This window comes from Bemisia tabaci, chromosome 1, assembly GCF_918797505.1.
Source record: "Bemisia tabaci chromosome 1, PGI_BMITA_v3".
In the NCBI taxonomy this organism is placed as follows: Eukaryota; Metazoa; Arthropoda; class Insecta; order Hemiptera; family Aleyrodidae; genus Bemisia; species Bemisia tabaci.
In genome coordinates, this window is record NC_092793.1 from 78,803,350 (window position 1) to 78,828,162 (window position 24,813).

At 37.6% G+C, this 24,813-nt stretch overlaps 2 protein-coding genes across 4 annotated transcripts in view; both read left to right on the forward strand.

Moving 5' to 3' along the window:
- Positions 1 to 31: 31 nt before the first annotated feature.
- Positions 32 to 14,627, forward strand: LOC109044052 (DNA repair protein RAD51 homolog 3). 3 transcript variants are annotated; one of them, XR_011900824.1, is made up of 8 exons: positions 32 to 236; positions 2,318 to 2,629; positions 4,016 to 4,244; positions 5,052 to 5,245; positions 5,881 to 6,009; positions 7,050 to 7,223; positions 8,954 to 9,053; positions 14,496 to 14,627. XR_011900824.1 is itself a non-coding variant. In XM_019061538.2 (7 exons), the coding sequence occupies exons 2-7, from the start codon at positions 2,408 to 2,410 to the stop codon at positions 8,984 to 8,986; spliced, it is 981 nt and encodes a 326-aa protein (XP_018917083.1). In that variant the 5' UTR covers positions 32 to 236; positions 2,318 to 2,407; the 3' UTR covers positions 8,987 to 11,510. The 3 variants fall into 3 exon arrangements, 2 of the variants coding, with proteins under 2 accessions (XP_018917083.1, XP_018917084.1); XM_019061538.2 differs by lacking the exon at positions 14,496 to 14,627 and having other exon boundaries at positions 8,954 to 11,510; XM_019061539.2 differs by lacking the exon at positions 14,496 to 14,627 and having other exon boundaries at positions 32 to 225; positions 8,954 to 11,510.
- Positions 14,432 to 24,813, forward strand: part of LOC109043789 (venom serine protease) — a 15,584-nt gene continuing 5,202 nt past the window's right edge. The window contains exons 1-4 of the mRNA XM_019061102.2: positions 14,432 to 14,698; positions 15,927 to 16,391; positions 21,780 to 21,978; positions 23,377 to 23,577. Of these exons, the coding sequence (XP_018916647.2) occupies positions 14,432 to 14,698; positions 15,927 to 16,391; positions 21,780 to 21,978; positions 23,377 to 23,577 (1,132 nt within the window). The remainder of the gene's footprint in view (positions 14,699 to 15,926; positions 16,392 to 21,779; positions 21,979 to 23,376; positions 23,578 to 24,813) is intronic.

Genomic DNA, 24,813 nt, shown 5'->3' on the forward strand with positions numbered 1-24,813 from the left:
CTCGGTCTTGATAACCTCAAAGTTGCCTCGTTAATCCTTGCCTGATCCTTGCGTTATGCGTTAATTCCAGCGACGTTAATTCAATCTTCCCTGTTCTTGATCCATTCTGACCCGTCCGAAACCTGCAAAAGCACGGTGCACAAGAGTGATTAATTTTCCAAGGTAGATTGTGAAATTATACAACCTTCGGGGTGAATTTTCATGCTGTGCAAGGCAACCTGACTGGTTAGTGGTTTGTATCTCTTTTTTCTATGATCCATTGATCAATGGGGATATGGGGATGGGCAATGGTCATTCATATGGTCATTAGTTCAAGTAAGTTTAGACGGGCCATAGAGAAAAAAGGAGGTGTTTGCATCTTTAGGATTTTTTACCCCGTCAGTCCGTTACTTAGGTCGAATTCGAAGTATGAGAAATGGACCATAACGTCCAATTTTTTGCTTAAGTCAACTCATTATCTTAGACACTTAACATAGAATGACTTTTTTCCACAAATGACACCATTTCCAAAAAAATTATGATAAAAGTCGTCCGTACTGACCTAGGTCATCAAGAAAATCCAAGATGCCTGAAATGCAAACACCTCCATTTTTTCTCTATGTAGATGAGCACTGTCAATGCGTAGCCATTAATGCGAGCTACAAACTTCAGATTTAACACACAGCGAAAAAAGGCAATTCTTACGGACTCTTTATTCTTATCAGTACTTTATCAGCTCTTGTGAGATTTGTATCTACAAAGTGCACATTCATACTTCGGCTGTAAGTAAATCTCACGGTTAAGGCTACAGAAAAGTGCTGTTTGGAAGAGGCGAATACAGTTCAATTCACATTCAGATCAGGTTTTAGCGTTTTTACATGATTTGTTTCATTCATCTCAAGAATTGATAAACTTCTCAATATGGATTGTATTGAACTTGTCAACAACTTCAGTGGTGTAGTGGTCAAGGCAGTGTGCCGCCAACACTGAGGTCCTGGGTTCAATCCCTGGAGGTAACAAATGTCAGTCATCATGACCGTGGATGACTATGCCACTCCAATACCCTGACTCTTCAAGGTAACTGGGTGTGGGAGGGATATAGTCACCCAGTAAGTAATCCGTATGCATTGTTCGACTGGGTTGTGAAAAAATCGGTGATCACTCGTGGTGTGCGCGACTGTCAGCGCCACCTACCAGTGTAGTTTGAAACAACACAGTCCAACCCTGTGGAGGCATGGCCGCGGTTCGAAAATCTGTGCTCCGCAGCATCTGCCACAGTCTTTGATAAGACCTACTGTTGGCAATTAGACGGCCGCTGAGCCTTGCGGGATTATAGAGTGTAGAATAGTACGAAGTTAAGGAGCACGATCCAACTTCGGGGTCCATGACAGCAGTGTTCCTGCCAGTTGCTTTGGCCCCTTGAAGGCGCCCCACCGGTCAGCCCAGCCCTCATTTACTGACTCACTTACTTACTATTGAACATGTTTCTATGTTGAATTTGCATGTCCTGATAGGGTTAAGAGGTGTCGTCAGCCAAGATGACGGTTGTTTCCTTTTGGTTTGCAAGCGTTTTTGCATCACTACTGTCCGCATGAAAACATCCGACTCTCGCAGAAGCAAGAACACAAGCTTACATAAGTTTTTTAATATTTTCAAACCTTGTAACACTTTAATTTTTAGCCATACAGAAATCACAACCACATGAAAGCCGCAAATCATAATTGATAAGTAGTTCTTTTACGATAGGATCATGAGACGGATGTTTTCAAGGTGGATAGTAGCGAACGCTGCTTTGTGCAGAGACCCAAATTCATCGTTGGCGCTTGCAAACCGAGAGTAAACAACCGTCAACTTAGCTGACGACACCTCTAAGAGAGTTTTCAATACGCATCTCTTGAAATCAATTGCAAAATACACATTCAACGGAAATTGGATGTATTTATGCTAAAAAGAAATGTGTGCATAGGATTTGTGTACATCATAACTTCTTTTAGCATGAAACGTCCAATTGAAATGCTTGTATAATTATCATGAAGGCCATGGACTTTAACGGAGCACACCAAAGCACTTGAAATCCATCTTAAACAGAGACCCTAAGCAGCTAGAGTTCTTTTGAATCAGTGTCTGGACACAAAGAATTATGTCTGAAAAGAATTCTATCTGCAATATATTGATTGAGAAATTTGGTGTTCTATATTTACCTGTTAGCTACTGACTAGAGTTGTACTTCTTCCTAAATTGATAAGTGCTATCAGACTATTGCATTTGATGCCGCTCTCAATGTATTTGGTAAATTTTTTGTAGAAAACAAATTGATTATTCCAGTATGATGTTACAGGGGAAAGCTGCTTGAAAATCGCTTTGTTGTCAACCGTTCTTATCACGGGCACTTTGATGACCTTCAAATTTTAGGAACCATCCCTCCATCATGCTTCGACCTTTGTGGACAATGCCGCTCTCAGGGCATATCGTGTCAAAGTTAAATGAAAATGGTTTCTTCTATTGGGAGGATCTGTGGAACCCTGACAATCGCAATGAATTGAAACCCTCTGTCCATAAAATATTACAGTCATGCAGAGGCTTCTCCTCTCGTGATTTTCAGTCATTGCAGACTGCACCAGCATCAACATCATCATTTGAAGTATACATGGTAAATATATGCAGTTATGGTTTATTTCCGTGGTTTTTCCCAAAGAGAATTTGCAAGTATTACATGAAGGGAAACAACTGGACCGCGCTAAGCAGAAAGGAACCAAGCCACATTAGCTATTGCCGAATTTAATTGGGCAACTTAATCTTTTTCATGAAAACGGTTGTGCTGATTTTTGTGCCAATTTCAGTGATTTATCCGCATATTATGAGGAAAATTTCCTAAAATTTTCAAAAAAATCCGCACAAATGTTCTCTTGTAAAAAATTAAATTTCCCGATTAAACTTTGCAATAGCTGATGTGGCTTAGTTCCTTTCTGCTAAATGCAGCCCAACTACATTCATTACATGGACATTATTACTCAATGGAAAATGGTTTTTGCCCTTGTCCTAACTGGTCTTTTGATGAACAGAAGAATCTCTCATTTTTGTTCAGGTTTTTTTGTCCGTTAATTACAATATTGATGAGCAGTAACTAACAAATACAAATAATAACCTAAGGTTTTTGCCATGCAGTAAGTCCTAAAAAGAGAATACTATAGAGCCTTGATGCTCACTTCATGCCTTGAGGTATTGCATCACTAACAAAAGCGATGGCTTCAGATGTAATAAATCAGTATATCTGGTAAATCAGTAAGCAGTAAATCAGTATATCAGTATATCTATACTGTTTCAGAGTTAAGACATCTCTCGAATTGAGGGACTTGTAGGACAAGGCACTTTAGTGCAGATTCTGCCATTTTGAGAAATACATGTTTAAAATTTCAAAATTACATGGAGCCTTATAGTGAAAAGAAAGTTCAAACGCACTTTTTAATGCTTAAAAGTTGGAATTTGGGAGTTAATTGTTCACACATTGTATTTTAAGACTAGTTTCAGTTGAAATCATCAAAATCTCAATTTACTCAAAACCTGCACTTACACGCCTTGTACTCAGTGTTTGCAACTCGGCATGAAGTCTTAGCAGCCATCTGGCCAGCGACTTTTTTTCTTAGGGGCCAAAATGAAAAATTGTCCTTTCGAAATGCCTGAAGTCAGGAATATCCCATTAAATAGCCCAATGCCATAATGTTAGGACAAAACCAAATAAGTCACGAAACTTGACGAAGACGGAGGGGAAGAATTGATAACCTGACACAACAAGGCACCTTGCAGAATGGGTCAAAAAATCCTGGAAACGGAGTTTTACAACAATTTTCTTAGCGACCAAATCCAATTTCTTACCGGCAAATTGCAGTTTGGCCGGCTGCACAATCACTGCTTGTACTCCATGCCCCTCAATAGATTTTTTTCTTTTTTCTTTTCACTTGTCTGATTAAGTATCAATTTCAGTTTATTTTCATTTTTTATTTGTTTGTTTATGAATCTTTTACTTTCTCTTTTCAAGAAAGACACTGATGATATCATAACATTCTCAAAAGCCGTTGACGAATTATTTGGTTATGGAATTCCAACAGAAAGTATTGTTGAGCTATGTGGAGCACCAGGTCAAGGCAAAACGCAAATATGCCTGCAACTATGTGCGTCCGTTCAAATACCTAAAAGTCTTGGCGGTCTATCAAGTGCAGCAATTTACATTGACACAAACAAAAACTTTTTTTTTGAAAGATTTAAAGGTACCTAACATAATTAAACGGATCAACTCTAATTTTATGTTTTCTTGTTTCGGCAAAATTTCGTCTGTGCCATGGTCGAGGAAGAGAAGCTAGCGGAACATTTAGTAGCTCAAGACCGTTTTTGTCTATGCACAATGGGAAGCAGTAAAAAATAGAAATAATCACAATTTCGAAACACTTCTCATCTATTACTTTGTTTGAAATCATGAAAGAATAACAGCAGCCCTCATATTAAGTGGCTTTCTTAAAATTTTTCTGGAAAAGTCAAATGTGTTGTCCAGTAATTATTCAATTACCTAGTTTATTTTCTAAGCTCTGAGTCTTACGAAATATTAAATTTAGTCAAGAATTACTCCATGAGGCGTTATACAGTAGATCAGCTAGTATTCACAGAAAAGATTGCGTTTGAAATGATACAGTCGGGGAAATTATGGATTCCGAACAGACCATCAAGCAAGGCATTATGATGAGACAACTCATATGATATGAGCATTGATCGTGTTCAGAGAACTAGAGGATAAGTTGCCGAAGAAGATCCTAGATTAGATTTCTCCTTGAGGAAGGTGCAGAAAGTGCCTAATCAGAGGGTGGAGAGATAGGATTGACTAAAAAATGTGTTAGTCCTTGATTACTGAAATATTGTTGTGAGTTTTGGAGTAGTGGCATATAGGTGTCGTAGAGCACCAAGGAGCGCTGTGAAGTGATATGTATGTATCATCTGTGCAGAGAGCTGTGTTGCGATATATTGCCATGACTTAATTCTGCAAGCAGCATTGAACACTGACCATTTGCATTCTCTGTTGATAGAAATCAGTCTTGGAACTGTTGCACATTGCAAGAAAGTGGTCCGCAAGTTGAAACTTGGTTCTTCAGCTGAAGAGGAGATGAAAACCTTCACAATTGAAAATATGGAAAGAAATGTGCATGTTCTGTACGTAAATGGCCACATTCAGCTTCTAGCAGCAGTCCAACTGCTGGAAAAAATGATAACTTCTAGCAAGGTAAGAGTCAGAAGTATGTTGATCATTTTTATTTTAGCTGTAATATATTTTTGAATACGGAATCAGGCAAAGGCAAAAATTTGTTCAAATAAAGTTTTTCAAAATAAAAAAATAGGTGTTTTTTGGATGTTTACAAGTTAGCAAAATTTTAAAGATTGAAAAATCAGAAGATTGGCTAAAAGGCAAATTGAAATTCAGCTAGTCAGAATTTTTAAAAAAAATACGCTCACACGCATTAAAAGGTTTATTCTCCTGATGCATATTGGCCGTTTACTAGCCTGGCCATCATCAGCAATACCTAGATACATTTTTTTCAGTCTAAAAGAATGTATGACATTGTTGCTGATGATGGCTGTGCAAAGAACGGTTGAAACAAGCAAGATTCAACTTGTTCATCACAACTTTTGTTGTGTATTGTTTTTTTGCTCGCTACAGTGAAGCCGATATATAACAAAGTTTGTGATTTCCAGAAAAACTTTGTTATATCAGAAACTTTGTCAAAAGTGAGTTCACTATGAACGGGCTCCACCGTATTCAAGACCAAAAGAATGTCATTAATTTAAACCTTACAGTATTCTGGCATATTTTTGAAAATTACTCATATACTTTGTCTGTTTATATTTGTCTGTTTACAGGCACGGCTCATCATAATAGATGGATTTGCCTTTCCTTTTCAAGAAATAGACTCAGGTCTACAGCGTACATCTTTCATTTGTCGGACTTTGGGGATACTTAGTCAGCTAGTATCAAAATTCAAATTGGCAGTAAGTAATTCTTGTATATTTATTTTTTAGTTTGCAGCAATTATCGCATGGTAAGAATATTGACTTCTGATCTGTTGACAGAATTTTTCCAGGCACGACTTAACTTAAAAGGGATCAACCTGGCAAAAAATTGAACATGCCAGAATGGTCCTCCTGACAGTGCTTGGGCAAAGTTCCCCGCACTACATCTCCATCCTCTTATCGACAGTTTGGAAAGATATCAACTCAGGTAAGCATCTCCCTCTTATAGTGGCGGAGACAGAGTGGACAAATAAGCTATTGTTTATGGAATATCTTGACAACTCGGAGCATGGGATGAGAAGTGGAAAAATTATCAGACCTTTTCAGGACCCTCAATTCTTTTCCGGGGAAGGTACGAAAAACCTGTGTTTTTGGGAAATCGAAAAATTAAAAAACTTGATTTTTCTTTGAAACAGCCTTGTCTTTGAGGAAAATCTCGACTTTTCAGAAACTTGTGGGTGTAAGGAAGTAATTAAAGTTATTTTCAGACTCAGCGCCAACGATTATACAGGAATTAATCATCAACCCTCTTAAATTTGTTAGTTCACTTATTATGTGTAATCAAAGTTTGTGAAGAAACAGGGTAACAGCTCATTTTGAAGTGGTCAGCAAGATTCCTTCTATTAGAAATAATGTAATTTTATGAAAACATGTGCAACATCTTGCTCCTACGGCAGGTGTGACCTTTATACCTACATGCAATAAAATTTGAAAGCCTTTAGCCATTACATTCTGGACCCTGAACCCATGCTTACCAAAATTTAATAGATCCCTGGCATGAACCATTATTGTGAAATTCACTATTTTCCTGTGAACACCTCGTATTTGACCCCATCATAGATTTAAATGGAAAAAAGTCTCCATCAGAGATAGTCGCATGTCCCTCAAAATTTGAGATTTTCTTTTTTAGACCAAAACACAACTTTTCAACTGTGGGCATGTTTGAAATTTACAATTTGTCCAAATTTTAACAGCCTCAAGCTTTCTATAAATTGTTGCAATTTTATCATTTTTTTTAGGTTGTTCTCACCAATGAACTAACCACTCATATCAGTCCAAGTGGCGAAACAGATTTCATTCCAGCACTCGGAGGAAGCTTTGCTCAATTCGTATCACATAGACTGCTGATAGGTCAAGATTCAATACTGCTGAGTAAAAGTCCAAATCGACCCTCAGCTGCTGCTAATCTGAAGGTTACATATTTAGTTCCTAAAGTCAAATAAAATTTATTTTGTACACTAATTACAGATGTATCACGGATAGTCTAAAAGACCCATTAATTTAATGAAAGATTTGAATTTGACACCCTGAGTCAGACGAAATCTTTGTTTGATCCACAAAAGATGGTTGTAGCAATTATCTTTTCAAGAAATTGCAGTCATTTTATTCGCGCATTTTCTTCAGAATCACTGCAATTTAATGGTGAAATTACACAGACTCCTATCTTGATGATTCTATGAATGAAAGGCTAATGCAATAGCATTAATCCTCAGTAACTTCTATGATATTTTTAGCTATCTTTAAATAATTGTCTCTAGACTTCGCAGGATAAGAGCAGTTGATTTCCTCTTAAAATAATAAAATAACAAGGGAACTTTTCAATAATTGAATCAGTGAGAACAAAAACACACCAACTGGGTAACTCGAAAATGCTCAATTTCCATTAAAGACAGTTAATTTACATGGAGGTCATTAAAGTCAGTGCATCTATTCCAGCTCGGATCTTTAAAGTGTCCATAAGTACTTGTCTTTCAGCAGCAAAAATCTTTTGCTTAAATTAACTTCGTCACCTACTGAGTAGTTTTGTGTGTGTCTTGATTATTTTCTTTTTTCCGAGTTGGTGTGTTTTCGTTCTCACTGATTCAATTGTGGTAAAGGATACTTGTTCCTCTACCAGTACCATTGAAATGCTCCTATACTTAAGTCAAGTACAATTTTCCTGCAAGCATGATTCGTGCTACTCTGATAACTGCTTGATAGTGAAATTTTCCTTTTCAAGGTCTTGAAAGTGCTAAATTTTTTTGAAGGTGCTCGAATAGTACTTGAGTTTTACTCTTTACTAATATTCAGCTATTAATACTCTTTGTTAAAAAATTACAAAGGATTCAAGGTTAAATAGATCGTTTAGGAAAACATCATTTTTACAAAGAAAATCGCCATCTAAAAAATCATTGTTTCTGTGAGATTTCATGGAGATAGATTATCAGACGGCTTTTATGAGAGCAAATAATCACAAGTTGTGCACAAGCTGATTTGAGCATAGTGATAATATTTCAAAATACTTCACTGGCCATTATTAACTGCCATATAAACTCTCTGAAAAAACCAATTTACAGAAATTCTCACAAATTTTATCTGAGAAAATTTCTTTTATCAAAACTTCACTTTTCATCCACCAGTGTAAGCAGCACCAATTATTTTTAGTATACATTAAAACAAGTTTAAGCTTTTTGATAACATGAAGGCATTGCTGAAATGTTGCTCATGATATTGGCGGACAAAGTGCGAAACCAGGTATCTCCGTTTGCGAGGTTGCAGACTTCCTGTCATACTTCAGTTTTTCTTCGGAAAACTAGTCAATGTAATTTCTTGAAAACTTCCTTGACTTTCCTTCTCTCTAAGCAGAATACATATTCTGTATAAAGTTCAAGTTGCTAGTTTTGCCTGTTTTTCTTTGAAATAATACAATAGGAGCATAAATTTTAAAACACTGCATTGGAGATACTTGGTTTAGCATTTTAACTACCAAAAGGAGGCAACTTGATCCCTCCGTCTTCATTGCATAATATTCTTGTCTCTTTAATATAATATTATTCAAGAACTAAGACTCCGATTGTGTCATTATTACTATATTGATTTCCTTTTTTTTTCTTTTTTTTTGAAAAAAATAGTGCAATGAACCTTATATCTCTCTTTTTTCCAGATCACTGCAGATGGCATCAGAGATGCTAATTGAAAATTACTATCAGCTGAAGAACATTCTTTGTCATTTCATCCATAGTATCCTTGATTCTTCAATTTATGTGAGTGCCTCATTTTACTCTCTTTAGCTTTTCTAAGTGTGATGTTGGAAGCTTTGCTGGCAAGAAATTCAGTCGAAGAATAAATCATGATGATTGCCAATTCAAACACTTATCCATTAGGTGGCCAGGTGCCCAATAAACCTTGTCTACAAGTTGGCTTTTAAAGAGATGTCTGCTACCTGGTAAATGAACTGTAATTTTATTATCAATGGCCATGCCTTAAATTCGTTTTCATTCACACTGGGGTTAGCGATTCAGAGCAAAAGTTGTTTCAGGTCACTTTTATCATTACGTATATCCAGTAGTTAAGTGTTTCTGTTAGGAATAAGTTTTCTCTTCCAGAAAACTGTAAAATCTCTATTTTTCTTCTCAAAACTTAAGATTAATGTATATTGGTTTTTGTTCTCTTTAGAGGGTAAGAATGTAATTACTTTAATGTTTTCAGGAGTTTGAGTGTTAAGGAATGAATTTGAGCTCCTTTTCATCTCTGCGCACAGTATAATTTTTTGTTAAAAAAAAATCTCTCAACCTCTCCTGTCAACAGTGGCAATTTCTGCATGTGTATGCTAGGGAAGCACTAATTTTCGTGAGATATTGCCCTTTGAAAAGTTCGTTTTATGATGTCATCCACCATGGTAGTAACACCCTTGATTTCTTCCACCTTGTTTTCATCAGAGTTCTACGTTGAGTAACCAGTGCAAATGTGCGTCACACCGACTGATGAAAGCAAAGGTGGAAGAGAACAAGGGTGTCACTACCGTGGTGGACGACGTCATAAATCAAAATTTTCAAAGGCGATATCTGGGATAGGTATGACTTATTTATTCAAGTACGTTTGTAATGTTTCAAAAATCATACTAACTACAATTAGAAAATGTCTTTGCACTATGCACTGTAGTGGAAAGCCCAGCCAAGCAGTAAGGAGCGAATAAAAGACAAATCATGCAGCAGATATTTGCGACAACACTGCCTAGACGCAGCAGTTACCTTTGAATGGGAAGATAAAACTCATCTCATCCGAGTCAAAAGTCGAGAAAAATATGTCTATAAAAAGAATATGTTCTCCTCTCCATTTCATTCCTAGTAGGGCTGTGCGAATATTTGCTTTGCCTGACTCGTACATTATTCGCAAATTGCGAATATTCGCGCCTTTGCAAATAGCAAATTTTCAAATATTTGCGCTGTCTGGAATAATGAATTTTCAATTATTTGCGCCGTCAAAAATAACGAATTTTCGAGTGGCAATCGTGAAACTAGAGTGCCTATACACAACCTGTATTATTGGCTAAGAAATGAATGATAATTACACTAAAAGGTTAATTTTTGGCAAAAATATCCACCGAAGTTTGATCCGAACACGATTTTAGAAGTTGATCATAAAAAAATGTCTATCACACCCAAAATCACGTCTAGAACTTCGTAGAACTTTGTTGCCATCTTTTTTGTTTACATTGGGCCAAACTAGGAGGGGAGGGGCTGGGATTTGTTTACATTGGGTCAACTTTGGGGCTCCATAATAGCCTACCAATTAAGAAGCGGCACGCTTTTTCTGTATTAAAAGGATTGAGATGGCAATACTCTCCCGTATACAGGTACTCTACGTAAAACGTTGCGAGGACCAGTGCAAGGCTTCCATCCAAGACATGGCAAACGGCAAATCTCCTTTGATCATTACCAACTTTCTCGAGTTTACCAACAGCATGCGCGATTGCGATTGGCCGGTGTATCTTGTTTGCTCCAAGAGTACCACACATTGAAAGTCAAATAAATAAGAGGGAAAGAGGGAAAAGTTCATTAACACATTTTCATTAACACGGAAACAAATAAAATACTAAAAATGTGTCTGGTGATCCTTAAATACTAGTTTGACTGCCTGCGCAGTTACCTTCAAACCCTGGAAATGCGTACTTAACTACAGGGACAGTGAAGCCAGCATCCAGGGATCTTTAAAGACATTCTTAACAACTTAGGCTACCATCATAGCATTTCATAGTTTTCTGTGCAGGTGTATTAGCAAATGGAAAATTCTTAAAAAAATTAATCATACTTATTTGTCTACTTATGTAATATTTGCGAATTTTCGCACCTAAAAAAAGTCATTTTAAATTATTCGTTTTACTATTCGTAGTTGTGAATAATTGACTTCAATTATTTGCCATTCGCTTTCCTATTTGCGAATAATTGGCAAAATTATTCGTTATTCACTTTGTTTGAAAAATTCGCTATTTGCACAGCCCTACATCCTAGTAATATTCAATTTTACTAAAAAAGATACAAGGGGGAAAAAATGGGTAACAAGGTTAAAATACACAATTAATAAAAACCGAGACGTTTCGACTCAAAACGGAGTCATTTTAAGTCGGAAATACAATAAAAATTTAAAAAAACGATGACAACCTGAGTCCTACATGGTAGTGTCTCGGTCAACTCTTAAAAATTTGTATCTATTCTTACAGATTTTAATACAGATCTTCAGATCTTCTAGATCTGAAGGACAAACAAAGCAATGCTAGCTCCCCCCCCCCCTCTCTTCCTCTGCAGTTACTTCATTAGGGTGATAGAGAAAGGAAATGGGAAGGGAGCAAGAAAGTTTTGGGAACTCTGTTATTATATTATCTTATAAAATGCGGGTTCCCCTTACTCCAATTTTAAGGTGACTGAATGTGTTTTTTGAGTCTTGGGATAGGAAATCATCAGATCAACATTTTTGTGATAAAATAATTTTCAAAGAGAAGGATGCAAACTGCGTTTTTGCTTAGGTGCTGATTTAGATGATATGATCATGGTGTCCCCAAATTTGAGAAAATCAGTGGACGTTCAAAATTGCTTGACTAAAATTTCCCAAACAAATTCGGCTGCTCAGACATCCAAAAACCTAACCTTAGTCTTAGTATTTAAAAACCAACCATCCTCTAGCAAATCTAAGTGTAACTAATTTTATGAGGATTGTACTTTCATCAGTTGATGCCACCAACTATGGGTCAGTAATAGTTCTGCCTTGTCCGTAGGCATTGGACAGCTTGTGTGATAAGAGGAATACATGCGAGCACTAATTCCTCTTATCATGCATGTACTTGAATATTCATCATTCTAGACAGTTTCTTGCATTAACCAGCCCTAATTACTGTATGATATAGCTCATTTACTGCAATAGTCTCAATGGTCCTTTCACTTTTTTTATAATTGAATTTTTCTTTTTTTTTCTTAGACTTATTCAAAATAATTACATGCTCTTTTTAAATACTTTTACCTCACTTTTGCCTTGGTAATCAAAATCATAATTCATAATACATTTTTAATTTTTTTTCAATCTACTTATCTATAAATAATAGTATGGAAGAGTTGATTTTTTTTTTCTGACCAAAAATATTGTTCTGCATTTTCTAAGCGACTTTTTCATAATATTTGTGGGTACACAGAAGAAAAAACTGGTATTTAATCGCTCTCTAAAAAGCCTAAAAGAGGAAATATCAATGTTTTTGATCTAATCAAATGTTCAAAGTTTAAAAGTATTTTTAGATGTGTATGTAATCAATGAGTGCTTTAATTTTCAATGGAGAAAATTTTAAATAATTCAAATGTTATGTATCTTATTTTAACCTTCTTCCCTGAATTCGTGTGAAGGAACATCCATCCTCCATTCTCTTCCCTTCCCTCTTCACTTTCTCCATGCACTCCCTCTTTCTTTGAAATTACTTTGTTCGTTTTTTCTTTAATTTATTTATTTTGTCAAAGATTCAATAAAACGCTTGCCATTAAGTAAATTTGTCTTCTAAAAAATCAACTAGAATAGGAATTCATGAGATAGGCACAGAGTTCCCCCCCCCCCCCCCCAATATTGTCATACAAATGTGTGAAAAAGCTTTGCCAGTTTTCATTAGATACCCCCTCCTAATAGTTCTTTCAATCAAAATGGTACCACTCTGTTAAATTAGAATCTCAATTATTTCATAAAAAATTGTAATTGTCTTTTTTTGTTGGTTTAAAAATCACTTTTTATTTTTGTCTATTAAAAGCAAGTTTATCTCTAACCAGGATTTTAATCAATTATACAGGCTACAAGTCTGTTTACTTTCCTCCCTTGTCGAAACCACCTGTTAGCTATCAAAAACTGAGTCAGAAAACTCCTAAAAACTTTTAGTGTACTTTCATATCTTTACTTTTACAAGTTTTTTGTCACTCAATTGTAGTAAATTTTAACGAAAGAATGTACATGCAATTTTTAGTTTTTTATGTTGCGGTTTATTTTGTGTTTAGCATCAATATGAGTAATTTTTAGAATTTAAGAAAATTTCGATGCTAAATGTTTTCATGACTTTTTTTCCATTCGGATATCACCTGAATTTTACCTTAAAAAAGAACAAAAAGGCTTTAACAACTTGCACATTTTAGCATTTTTTTTTCTAAAGTCCTTTGACAATCAGTGATACCAGAGAACCCCAAAATATTCCTCCATGCCTACCATATATCCTGCCTCTCTTGGCTGATAATGTAAGCAGGCAGGATTCCACCAGACAGTGTGTTTTTCGTGCCTTCTTAAATTGGTCAAAACGAGGTGATAATTTTAAATACTCGTCACAACTTGAAAGAAAGATAAAGCAGTCGTCACTCTTGTCCAAATCCCTTAACAGCAAGGTGTCTGTTTCTCTTTTCCTGTATTTGCTTGTTTATACTTAGCAGCCAGTGTCGTGTTCTTTTTTTCTTTTTACTGGTTTTAACGGAATTGCTTTTCTGAGAATTTTATCCTAAATAACTGCATTGTGATCAAATTATAGTTTCAACCATTTCAAAGCAATTTGTTTTTTCTTTTTACATTCGCCGTAAAAATAGTATAAATCTGTTACTTTCTGTTGTTACTTTTTTCAACTGTTTGCTAGAATGAGCGGTTCTCTCTTCCTTAATGAGTTTTCTCATCTGAGAAGTAACCAATCGTAAAAAAAAGTGGTGTCTTAAAGGTGTTCAAGTTTTCATTTTTCCCCTTAGTTCAACAATACCTGTGGATCTATCACAAGTTCTTTGTTATCAAAAGAGTGTCATTTCTGGTAATTAAAGCAAACAGCTTGGAACAGAATTTAAAAGTGGACTTTCATCGGATACTTTGAGTGCAGATCTCATGTTCTTGCCCAATAAGTATTGACAGTTCTGTGCAATAATATACTCAAGAACTGAACTGCAAGACTCTTCACTTTTTGAAATCATTACCATTTTTTCTACTTTAAATAAGAAATTTTGTTTCCAGGTACACATACTTTTGGTAATAATGATGATAATAATAATGCAATTTTAAATACACAATTAAGTAGAAAGTAAAGGAATTTTTTTTTTTATGAAGTATTGATATACTTTCATACTTTTCAATTTTTAAATTTTGTGAAGTAATGTGGCTGTGCAGTATTTTATTAGTTTTGCAAACATACATTTTTGTTCTGGTTGCATGTGAAGGAAACAAAAATTCTGAAGCTCAAGAGAATCCTTACAAAGACTGTGACTTTCAGCAGTCCATACAGTCAGTTGTTACCTCATATTACATCCAATCTCCGAATTATCCTGACAAATACCAGCCCAATACTAACTGTCGTTGGTATCTCAAAACGGTGAAGAATCACAAAGTTGTTGTCCATTGCAATCAAGTGGAAATGTATGAGGTAATTTTCTGAATGATTCTATTACTTTTCAATATTTTTCTGTCCAGAAGCATTTCACAAAGCTAGAAGCGAAACAATGCTCCAACATATTGCCATAATGTTGCTTTAAAATTTCAATTTTTGGACAACATATAGACAATATCCCACGATTTTCAGCGATTTTATGTCAGGCCTTGAAGGTTCTTGTAATGAAGGAAGTGGGCAATCTGCGTAATAACCAGAAATTCCAAGTTACTGCTCCTCAATTCCAATTTATTGTGATAATACTGTAATAAATCTTAATAATTTCACCCTTTTCACTATGAGCATAGGAGTTCCACACTACTTGCCACAAAATTGGAATAATTTGACGATATTTTCGCAACCTATGGTAATCTCTGATACTTGCTCTGCTCCTACTGCTCTGCTACTGCACATTATAATGTACTGTTTTTCATTCATTGGTCTTAAATCTGAAATCAACAAGAGTTGGAAAGAAGAAGGTCTTTGGCAGATTTTGAAATAAAAATTAACTTATTTTTGAACTATGGTATTAAAATTTTAAGTAGCCATATTTAAAATTTTCCAGGCGCCTAATATTTTTAAAGTTTGTCTTAGTGGCATGTTTCTATTATCTTCTTTATCTTTGTACTCTTCTCATTTGATGCATCTGAATGATGTGTACTATTCAGCGTTAAACTGTCATCCAGTCTCTCAATAGGACCCCAGCAAAGCATCTTCATTGCAGATGCCTGAGCTAAACCCCCTCCCCCCACCTTGCTGTGAAGCTCATCAGGGTTCATTATAACTGTCCCTTGCAGTAGAGACTTTAAAAAAAGGAATTCGATATTAATCAATGGCAATTAAGTGGGTAATGAAAATAGCCAAAAATCGTTGTGAAAAACAGCCATCCCATAGCAATAAATAAAAAATATAGCAAGCTTGTATTTCACATTTAGATTAAAATTGCTATTTAGTAGAAGTTTCATAGCAATAAATAGATAATAAATTACTATAAAAATCTCATTCATCACCACCGATCTTGGAATGCTACATGGGCTAATTCTAATTTTTGGTTTTTCTGGCTTTGATTTCCGCTCCAAAAAGTGTGGACCCAGCAATATAAATGCTACCAACCTGTTACATACAGTATTTGGACTACCCGTTTAGTGTTTTTTTCTCCGTGCTCTCCAAAGTTATTTATAATTCCATACACAAGGGTATTTATTCATTTTAACGTAATTTACAGAGTGTAAACTGTACTGATGATAGTATCACAATTTCCACTTCTGCAGATGAGCACCTATCAGATGCGGAAAAGTTTTGTGCTCCCCTTAATTTTGCTGCAGTATCGGATAAGAATGAAATGATTGTCGTGTTCTCCTCTGCGAACACGAGTAAGGGAGGGCTTTTTTCGTGCAGTGCGGGTGCGGAACACGTTCCGAATGACTCAAAAATACATTCATCTCAGAAGAAATTTCTGTACCAACGTGACGTTTCTGCCGTCAGCCAAGATTTAAACGATCTCGAGCAGCCTCCACTGCCAAGTAATTCGGAGCAAAGTTCGTTGCCGGACAAAAGGAGGTATAAAAAAGCTGCACATGCATCTGCAGTCACGACTAAGATCACCGGAGGCGCTCACCACAACAGTGATAAATGGAACACCAAAGAAAATCAAACTGTGACGGAATGTGATTGCGGATGGACATCCAACGTAAGTGTTAAGTTTGCAGTTTTTTAATTTGTAGCCTTGTAACCATAAGTGAAAATAATCTCACTAGCAAGTTTTTTCCCTCTTTTCTACGTTTTCTTCTTTTTTTCTACGTTTTCTTCTCTGTTTTCTTCTTCTAGCATGGCCTATGTTATGCCGGTAACTTTGTTTTTTTTTTATGAGGCCTGACAGTTTTCAGGCTTTTGAAAGTCGCTGTCGCCTTTCAAAAGGTACGTTGCGGAGAATAATGGAGTTGAATTTTACCCAAAGTTTAGTTTTTCCGGGAAATTTCAATTTTCCGCCCAAGTATTACAGATTGCAAAAAGTATAGCAATAACATCGTAAATATGTTGCGATTCAGCTGAGTGTTGTGTATGTTGCCTAGCTCCTATTTGAAGGGGCCCCATTCATTGACACTGATTGCAACAAAATTGAAATACCTAAGTTGCAATCTTTCATTGCATTGCATATTTCCTATCTTTCTGACACATCGATGGTGAAACTACCAAACCACGTATCTCGGTTTGCGACGTCGCAGACTTCCTGTCATACCTTATTTTTTAAATAGAAAACTACTCAACGTCAATTTGGTAAAACTTCAGTGATTTTTCCTCTTTGTGCGGAGAAAAATCTGTGCAAATTGTAAGAAATGATATTGATTTGATCTCCTTCAAAAAAATAAAATGTGACTGGAGATTTTTAAACACCGCAAACGAGATACGTGGTCTGGTAAGTAGTTTCACCGTCGACATGGAGCTCATTTTGTTGATTGTTTAAAATCGGCATAAATCGACTGAATGATGTGAAAATATTGCAATTTAAGGGTAAAAAATTACAACTGTATTGAAACCAAATTGCAATTTAATTTCAATATTTTCGTTGCACTGTGCTACTTGGGCGGTAAATCGGTACACACGTGCTTAATAGCGAAAAAAACCAAAGAAAATATTGGATGTAGCAGCCAAAAATACACAGAATTATTTTCACGGATATTCCTCCCTGTTTCTGATAACAAAGTTTGCTACTAACCAGTTTGCCTTCAAAATCACGAGTAGGCAATTGCTCGTTGAAGTTTGAGCACGTTCACTCATCCGTTCTCTGTACTTCTGTAGAAATTGCGGATTTTCTATGAATTTCAAAAGTTAAGCTTGGCGCGATTTGACCAGTTCGCCTTCAAAATCACGATGAGGTAATATAAGCCGCCTGAAAGAAGTGAAAGAAGAATTTTCATCAAGTACTTACTCAGGAAAAGCTTAAGTTCGTGCTACCATTCCGGAAACTGATATGGTGAGATGGCTGCAAGTCGTGATTATTCAAGTTTTTTTTTTTTTTTCGATAGCAATTACGAAAAATCGTCTGCAGTATTACAGAGGTATACAACGCGTCGGAATAAACCTTAGTAGGCAAGTAATCATCGGATTGGCGGAGGAGATTTTGTCCATGCATTCAAGACTTAAATTGTTAATTTCAACAACCCTCTCTTTCAAGAGGGGGGGGGGGGGGGGAGAAAGCTCAAGGTCGGTTCAAGGTCCGTCTTGGAGCATGTAAAGTTAATGACGGATTAAATCAACTTTTTTGATGAATATGCGCAGGGTACGATATTGTGTGATGTAATAGGTAGGTAGATTGGAAATAACGCGATGTCAGCCCAAATTATCCATACTTCCCAGCAGACTTTAACGAAACGGGCAAACCAATCCATCGTCTCCTCCTTGATTAATATGTCTCCAAGAATCGATTAGTAAGCGCTTTTCACGCAGACAGAGACCTAGAGTGTATAGACAGAAAATTAAAACCTTTCATTTCAGTTACCCTCTTTAAATGTTCGGCGGGAGATACTGTAAGTATAGGTAGGGTCCCATCGCACCTCCAATTTAAAAATCACATGAGGTGAACGTTGCGTCTTTTCCGATCAAGGATGAAGTACAAGGATGCTGGCGTGTTCGGGCCTCTTTCTTAACTTTACTCCCGAAACTGAGCGACACCTCATGGACAGCACATAGCAGAGCATTGAGAGGTCACGCTTCGCGTCATCGCGCCTTCAATTTTTCAGATGCAGCACGGACGTCCATCAAGTACGAATAGTTGTATCTCTGCGCCGTCGTAAACGTGCATCCTTTCCCGCGCTCTATTTCCATGTTGTGTTTGTTTCCGTTTGTCTTATTCGTAATGGTGCTTTTAACCAGTAGCATAGAGCAAAGCATTGCGAGTTCCCGACTCATGCCATCGCGTCTTATATTTTTCTTATGCAATATGGACATCCATCTTGCGCGAATAGTTGTATCGCGTTTACACTTTAGATGTCTTTTATTTTTGAATTTCGCGATAAATTAAGGTTAAGTTTGCCCGAGATATGGTATGGTATGTCCAAACCAATAGTCATTTTAAAAAGGAAGAAATGTGTTTAAAGGTCTCTCAATAGTCTATAAAGGGTGCGTATGTGTAAAAATCGAACCGTCAATCGCTTCTTCGCTACAACATAGCGAATGAAGGAGGGGGATGATAAAGCGCTTGTTTGTCAACAAAAAGGTGAAAATTTCACAGAAAAGTGTTTACGCCTCAGAAAGTAGTTCTTGGACCTCTGCTCTCCACTATCATGCATAAAAGCACCTTTCTTTACTCCTAACTCTCTCTTCTTTCGTTCATTTAAGAAATTTTCCGCATATATTCTTGGTCGTAATTTTTTTTCTCTCCTTATTTCGCTATCTGTCAGAGGGGCGCGTTTTCGCCGCGCCAAGGGGGGCGTATCTGCCAATGGTAGATTGGCCTTATGGCCAGTCCGAGCCAGATTTGAGGTCACAAGAAAAAATTGCAGGTCATGTAATCTGCAGCACAAAATTGTATCGCAACTTATTCCCCTTTTCTTCCTATTTTTCATGATATTTCATATTATCGCGATAATTTTCGCGCCTTCAAATAAGAGGATAGGCAATTCGCGTAACTTCCCACAAAGATGAAATAATTGACGATCTTTTCGCAACTCATAGCTATCTCTGCTACTCAGGCCATTTTTCTAAAGGGGAATAGTCATTTCTACTTATTTTTAGATTTGAAATTCATCAATTCTGTGGCTAGAGTAGTGCGCCAAGTCTTAACCTTTTTTTTTATTATTTATTTACCGAGATTCTTGTCCTGCTTCTATTGCCAAAAATCAAGTTCACCTCACTTCCATTGCCTTTTTTTTCTTCTTTTTTTTAATAAAAGTATACTACGGAACGTTTTATACGAACGAGAAGTTTTAATAAGAGGAAAAAACACAAAAATTTAATTTTACGACTTTAGGCAATGCCCAATGTTAGTGTTCTCCCAGGCTGTGAATTGAGCTATAACAAACAAGTTGATGGCTTTTAAAAAAGGGAAATGTATGGGTTTTATTTCTTTCAGCTGGTTTCATGGCTTACATTCCAGTAATTACCTAACGTACAGCCAACTAATACCTTTCCGCGCCTTCAAATAAGAGGATAGGCAATTTGCCACAAAGACCTCACGATCATAGAGCCAGCATTGCAACCGCTACATGACAGAAGACAGCTGGCTCGTCATTTTCACAGAATACCTTTTCTTTACACATGGAAAAAAAACCCCAGGGAAATTTTAGAGAAATAACTTTAAATATTTTCTTTTTAAAAAATAAGTTATAATAAGAAGTCTGCAGCGTCGCAAATCGAGTTTTCTGTAGTTTCACCGTGGATAATGGCTCTAAATTTGATGTTCTATCTCTTCAGGGGTGAGATTATGCAGACAGCTGAGGGGAAAAAAACTTCTGTACCACCCTCAAATTCATAATGCACTTGTGCAAAAAGTTTTATCCCGTGAGTGTCAATTTTCTTCTTCCCCGTGCGGTATCTCACGTAACATATGGATGTACTTTATCCTTCAATGAAATAGACAAAACAACAGCATGGAAAATACAGGGTGATCCAAAAGTCCCGGCGCACAACCATTACTAAGCATCGCACTCTGTAACTTTTAAACAAATGGGGGTTTTTGCATGAGTTAGGGATTGGCGACTCAAGTACTGTTTCTCACCTGTAAAATTTTGCGAGAAACACGATCGCAACTTTAGGTTTCTCTGAAAGCAATTTATTTCCAAGCTCAAGAAAAGCTCTCAAAGTGCAGGCTCTAATGAAGAGGGTAATCCCACGCTACATTAAGCGTCGCCCACCTCTATATCTATATAGTCCACCTCTATATCTAGTCCAAATCTCCATGCACAGCTAGGTAGAAAATACATTATTAGCAGGGTTGCTACTTTGTCTGGGGATCCGAAACTAGTTAGAACTACGGTAACCCTGCTATTATATTTGTTCCCTGTCTGTGCATAGAGAGTTCGGTTGAATATAGAGGCGGACTCACAACGTAGCGTGGAATATAACCTATCCCCGCCATTACGGCTTAAACTTTGAGAGCTTTTTTGAGCTTGGCAATTGATTTTCAGAGAAAACCAGTGGCACCATCTTGTTTCTCACAAAATTTTACAGGCATATCGAAAAGTTGCTCTTACAACGCACTCTGGCGTTCTACGACATCCAAACGCCACATGTGCCTATCTTCCGAAAGGTTTTCGGACAACTGACAACGCAACATCTCTTCATCCACGCCCTGCGCCGCCACCCCTTCATGGGACGTTCCCGTCGCCTTCTCCCAAGTGGTATACCCAATCCAAAACCTGTTTGGGAAACCTCAACTCCGACATATTTTGCACACATCCATACCACACTAATTGCCTGGACATGATGTCGTGCACGGTGCACGATATCACTCTTGCGAAATTGTACATACCTATGGAAAAGTACTTGAATCGCAAATCTCTGACACGTGCAAGAACTCCTTCCAGATAGACACTTGAAATTTTGTGAGTGCTGCCGAGTCAACGGGTTGACTTTTGGGAACCTTGCCCAAGTAGCATTTCTCAACGGTAAAATCGCTATTTATTGCGATTTTGTCGCCGATAAAATCGCCAGGATCATCAACATCTGAGCGATTTTCCTCGATCTTATCGGGATTAAATCGCGAATTTATCGCCCGGCAATTTATCGCGATATCAAAATTCGATATCGAAATCAAAATCGCGACAAATGGCGATTTAATCTCGATTTTATCGACGAAAATCGATCACGGTTCTATCGAACAAAAAATTGCGATGTGTAGTGATTTAATCGCAATTTTTAATGCGATAATGTCTCGATATATTGCCACTGATATAATCGCGATAACCAACCGATGAAATCACTGTTTATCGCGCTCACTGCTACTTGGGTGAAAAGGGGCGAGCACCTTCGGGGTCAGAGGAGTGTCGCGGGGCTTTTAGATGACCCTGTAGAGTCCGCGGTGTTACGGAAGGAGGGTGGAGGGTTGTTTTTTATTTTTAATTGGGGGCGGTTGTTGCAGTCGCGGATAGTGAGCGGGGAGTCGACGGGGCGGCACGAGTTCCCGAGCGTGGCAGCGCTGGTGATCACCGAAACGGGACGGGTGTACTGCGGCGGCGCCGTTATCACCAACCGACACATCCTCACAGCTGCCCACTGCATCGCCGAACAGCCACCTGGCAGCCCGGCCGCCCTCACCAACGGACACGAAATTTGGAAAGGTATCCTCACAAATTCCCGATCACCACCACATTATGGGCGCGCGCAGCTCTTGATCTGCAGATGAGCTTGGGAGAGAGGCTGGAAGAGGCTAGAGTCCCTTTATACTTAGAGTCCCTTTATACTGAGAGTCAAGACAATTGGAATCCATTTCTGATTGGTTCCCGTATTTTAGGCCTCCACAGTGTCACAAACGGGAATAAAGATTACATTTTCACCAATTGCAAAGATTATAATCTGGAATGGACCAGGGAATTACGGGTTCGGCAAGGAACAAACGGAATGAGAGGAGGAACGGAGAAAGGCATTTGAGAATGGGCCGATCAAAGATTACGAAAAACGTTCAATTTCTGTAATCTTTATTCCCGTTTGTGACATCCATGAGCCGAATTGTCTTGACTCTCAGTATAAAGGGACTCTAGAAGAGGCTAGAGTCCCTTTATACTGAGAGTCAAGACAACACCCCTCATGGAGTCACAAACGGGAATAAAGATTACACAAATGGAACGTTTTTCGTAATCTTTGATAGGCTCATTCTTAAATTCCTTTCTCCGTTCCTTCTCTCATTCCGTTTGTTCCTTGTCGAACCCGAAATTCCTCGGTCCATTCCAGATTATAATCTTTGCAATTGGTGAAAATGTAATCTTTATTCCCGTTTGTGACACTGTGAAGGCCTAAAATCCGGTTAACCAATCAGAAATGGATTCGCATTGTCTTGACTCTCAGTATAAAGGGACTCTAGAAGAGGCTTGCCCCAAAAGTAATACTGCACTGGAAAAAAAAAGAATCTTAAATTTGCCGCCAAGAAGTATTTCTTCTTAAATCAAGAATTTTGCTGGTTAATATAAGCTACTTTTTTACTTAACCTAAGCATTATTTTTCTTGAATCAAGAAAAAAAATTCTTGGCGGCAAAGTCAAGAATTATCATGCTTGATCCAAGCTACTTTTTTTTTTAGTGTGGTTTTATTTGAAACAGTACCTACCGTCTCCCTCATAGAAAATCCGCAAAACAGAAAATAACCTCAGAACTGGTGAATTTCCTTGCTCCATCACTTAATGAGATAGGTAATAAAAAAGGAAATTTTTTGTTTTTCGAGGATTATTGGTAGAATGGAACCATAATTTTGCATGTGGCCAATTCTGGCGCTAGAATCGCTTCAAAATGCCCTTAAGAGAGGTCAATGCGTTCCATTTTTCGGATAATTTTCCTCGATAGGGCTTGTGTAGTACCTCATCAACGGAAGCCTCAGTGGATTGGGGTCTTCCCCGTGAAAACACTTTCTTCCTGAGCCTCTATGGAGCAAACATATTATTAGACAAGAATGGGCTGATTTTGGACTTCACGATATCTGCTTAAGTCACTCCTTTTCTCTTATTCTTATTCTTTGTCTCACAACAGGAAAATATAGCAATGGTTCCCGGTTATTTGAATTCCAACAAACGTACACACACCCTAATTACAATAAGAAATTGGTCACAAATGACCTGGCCATCATCGAGGTGAAAGGATACTTCAGCTTCGGAGAAAGCGTGGCACCGGCTTGTCTGCCCTTCAAATATCAAGGCACGACTTTCATCGGGGACTCTGTTCTCGCGGCAGGTAAGGCTTTTTCGCGAGAGAAATCTTTAACATTATGCGATTTCAGCTCATGTATCTATGATACGTAACTTTTGGAGGTGGGTCTCATCAATACCTACTTATTATGCATTTTTAAAAACTTCAACCAAATGCTTGGGCCTGTTTCTCTCTACTTCCCATAATACTACGTCTAAAGTTTCGCAGCAGCATGGGCCTGGCCAGGGGGCCTTGTCCCCCAACCCCACCCCCTCCTTCAGAAGATGTTTGGCTGCCCAGAAGCGTCATGATCGTTTATAGCCGTTTAGTAGGGACCTGCAGACACCCGTGAAAGGTAAAATGGGTCCTTTGCATCCCTCCTTCGCACAAAAGAGGGTTATGCAAAACGGCCAAAAAGTGACCCCGCGGGGATTGTACGAAACTTTGTGGGATGATTGTATAGGTCATTTTGGGCCTGCATCTGGCTGCTTTTAGGCGAAAACCGCAGGGAAACAGCGTTGCCATTTTTTAAAGTCGTAACCTTCAAACACCCATAACTTTCGCAAAAATGCAGTTACAGAGCTCGTATTTATACCAAAAAATGTGGAAAATTTTGCTCTATCGACCTACGCAAAGGAAATTTTTATTTGAGTCCACTGTTGCCACGTTTTGGCCATTTTTTTAATTTTCATAATGATTAAAAATCACGTTATCGCCTAAAAATGTGTTTGCAGTTGGTGGGGATTGAATAAAAACCTGTCGGAATTATTGTTCGTTCGATTCCGCATCCATTGATATGTTATACTTTTCTGAGAGGCTTAGGGAATCCAAGTTACAGCGATTTAAAAATTCGGCAACACGCCCGACGCCCGATTTTGACGCTCGTTAAGGTACGTTTCGCGACTCCGTGTTGAAAGAGAACGCCTAGATAAAACAAAATTCGAAGAGCCAGTTCATGTTTTACGCTTTCTTGAAACTTTCACGTCATTTTTAGAAATTCAAGTAGCGGCGGTGTTGCCGGTTTTCAATGAAAACCACCGCTGCGATCACAATTGATTGTAGTTCTCATTTAATCACGTCTAGCTACATAGTTTATCCTAAACTGACCATTTGCGACATGATGTTAACAACGCCGCCTAATTTCCGTCGGAATTCGCGTAGAGGCGGGGTTGCCAGTTTTCAAGGAAACCGCCGCCGCAATCACAAAAAAATGTATCACTCATTAAATCACGTCCAGCCTTATTCTGTAGTTGGAATTGTCAATTTATCGAATCGATGGTT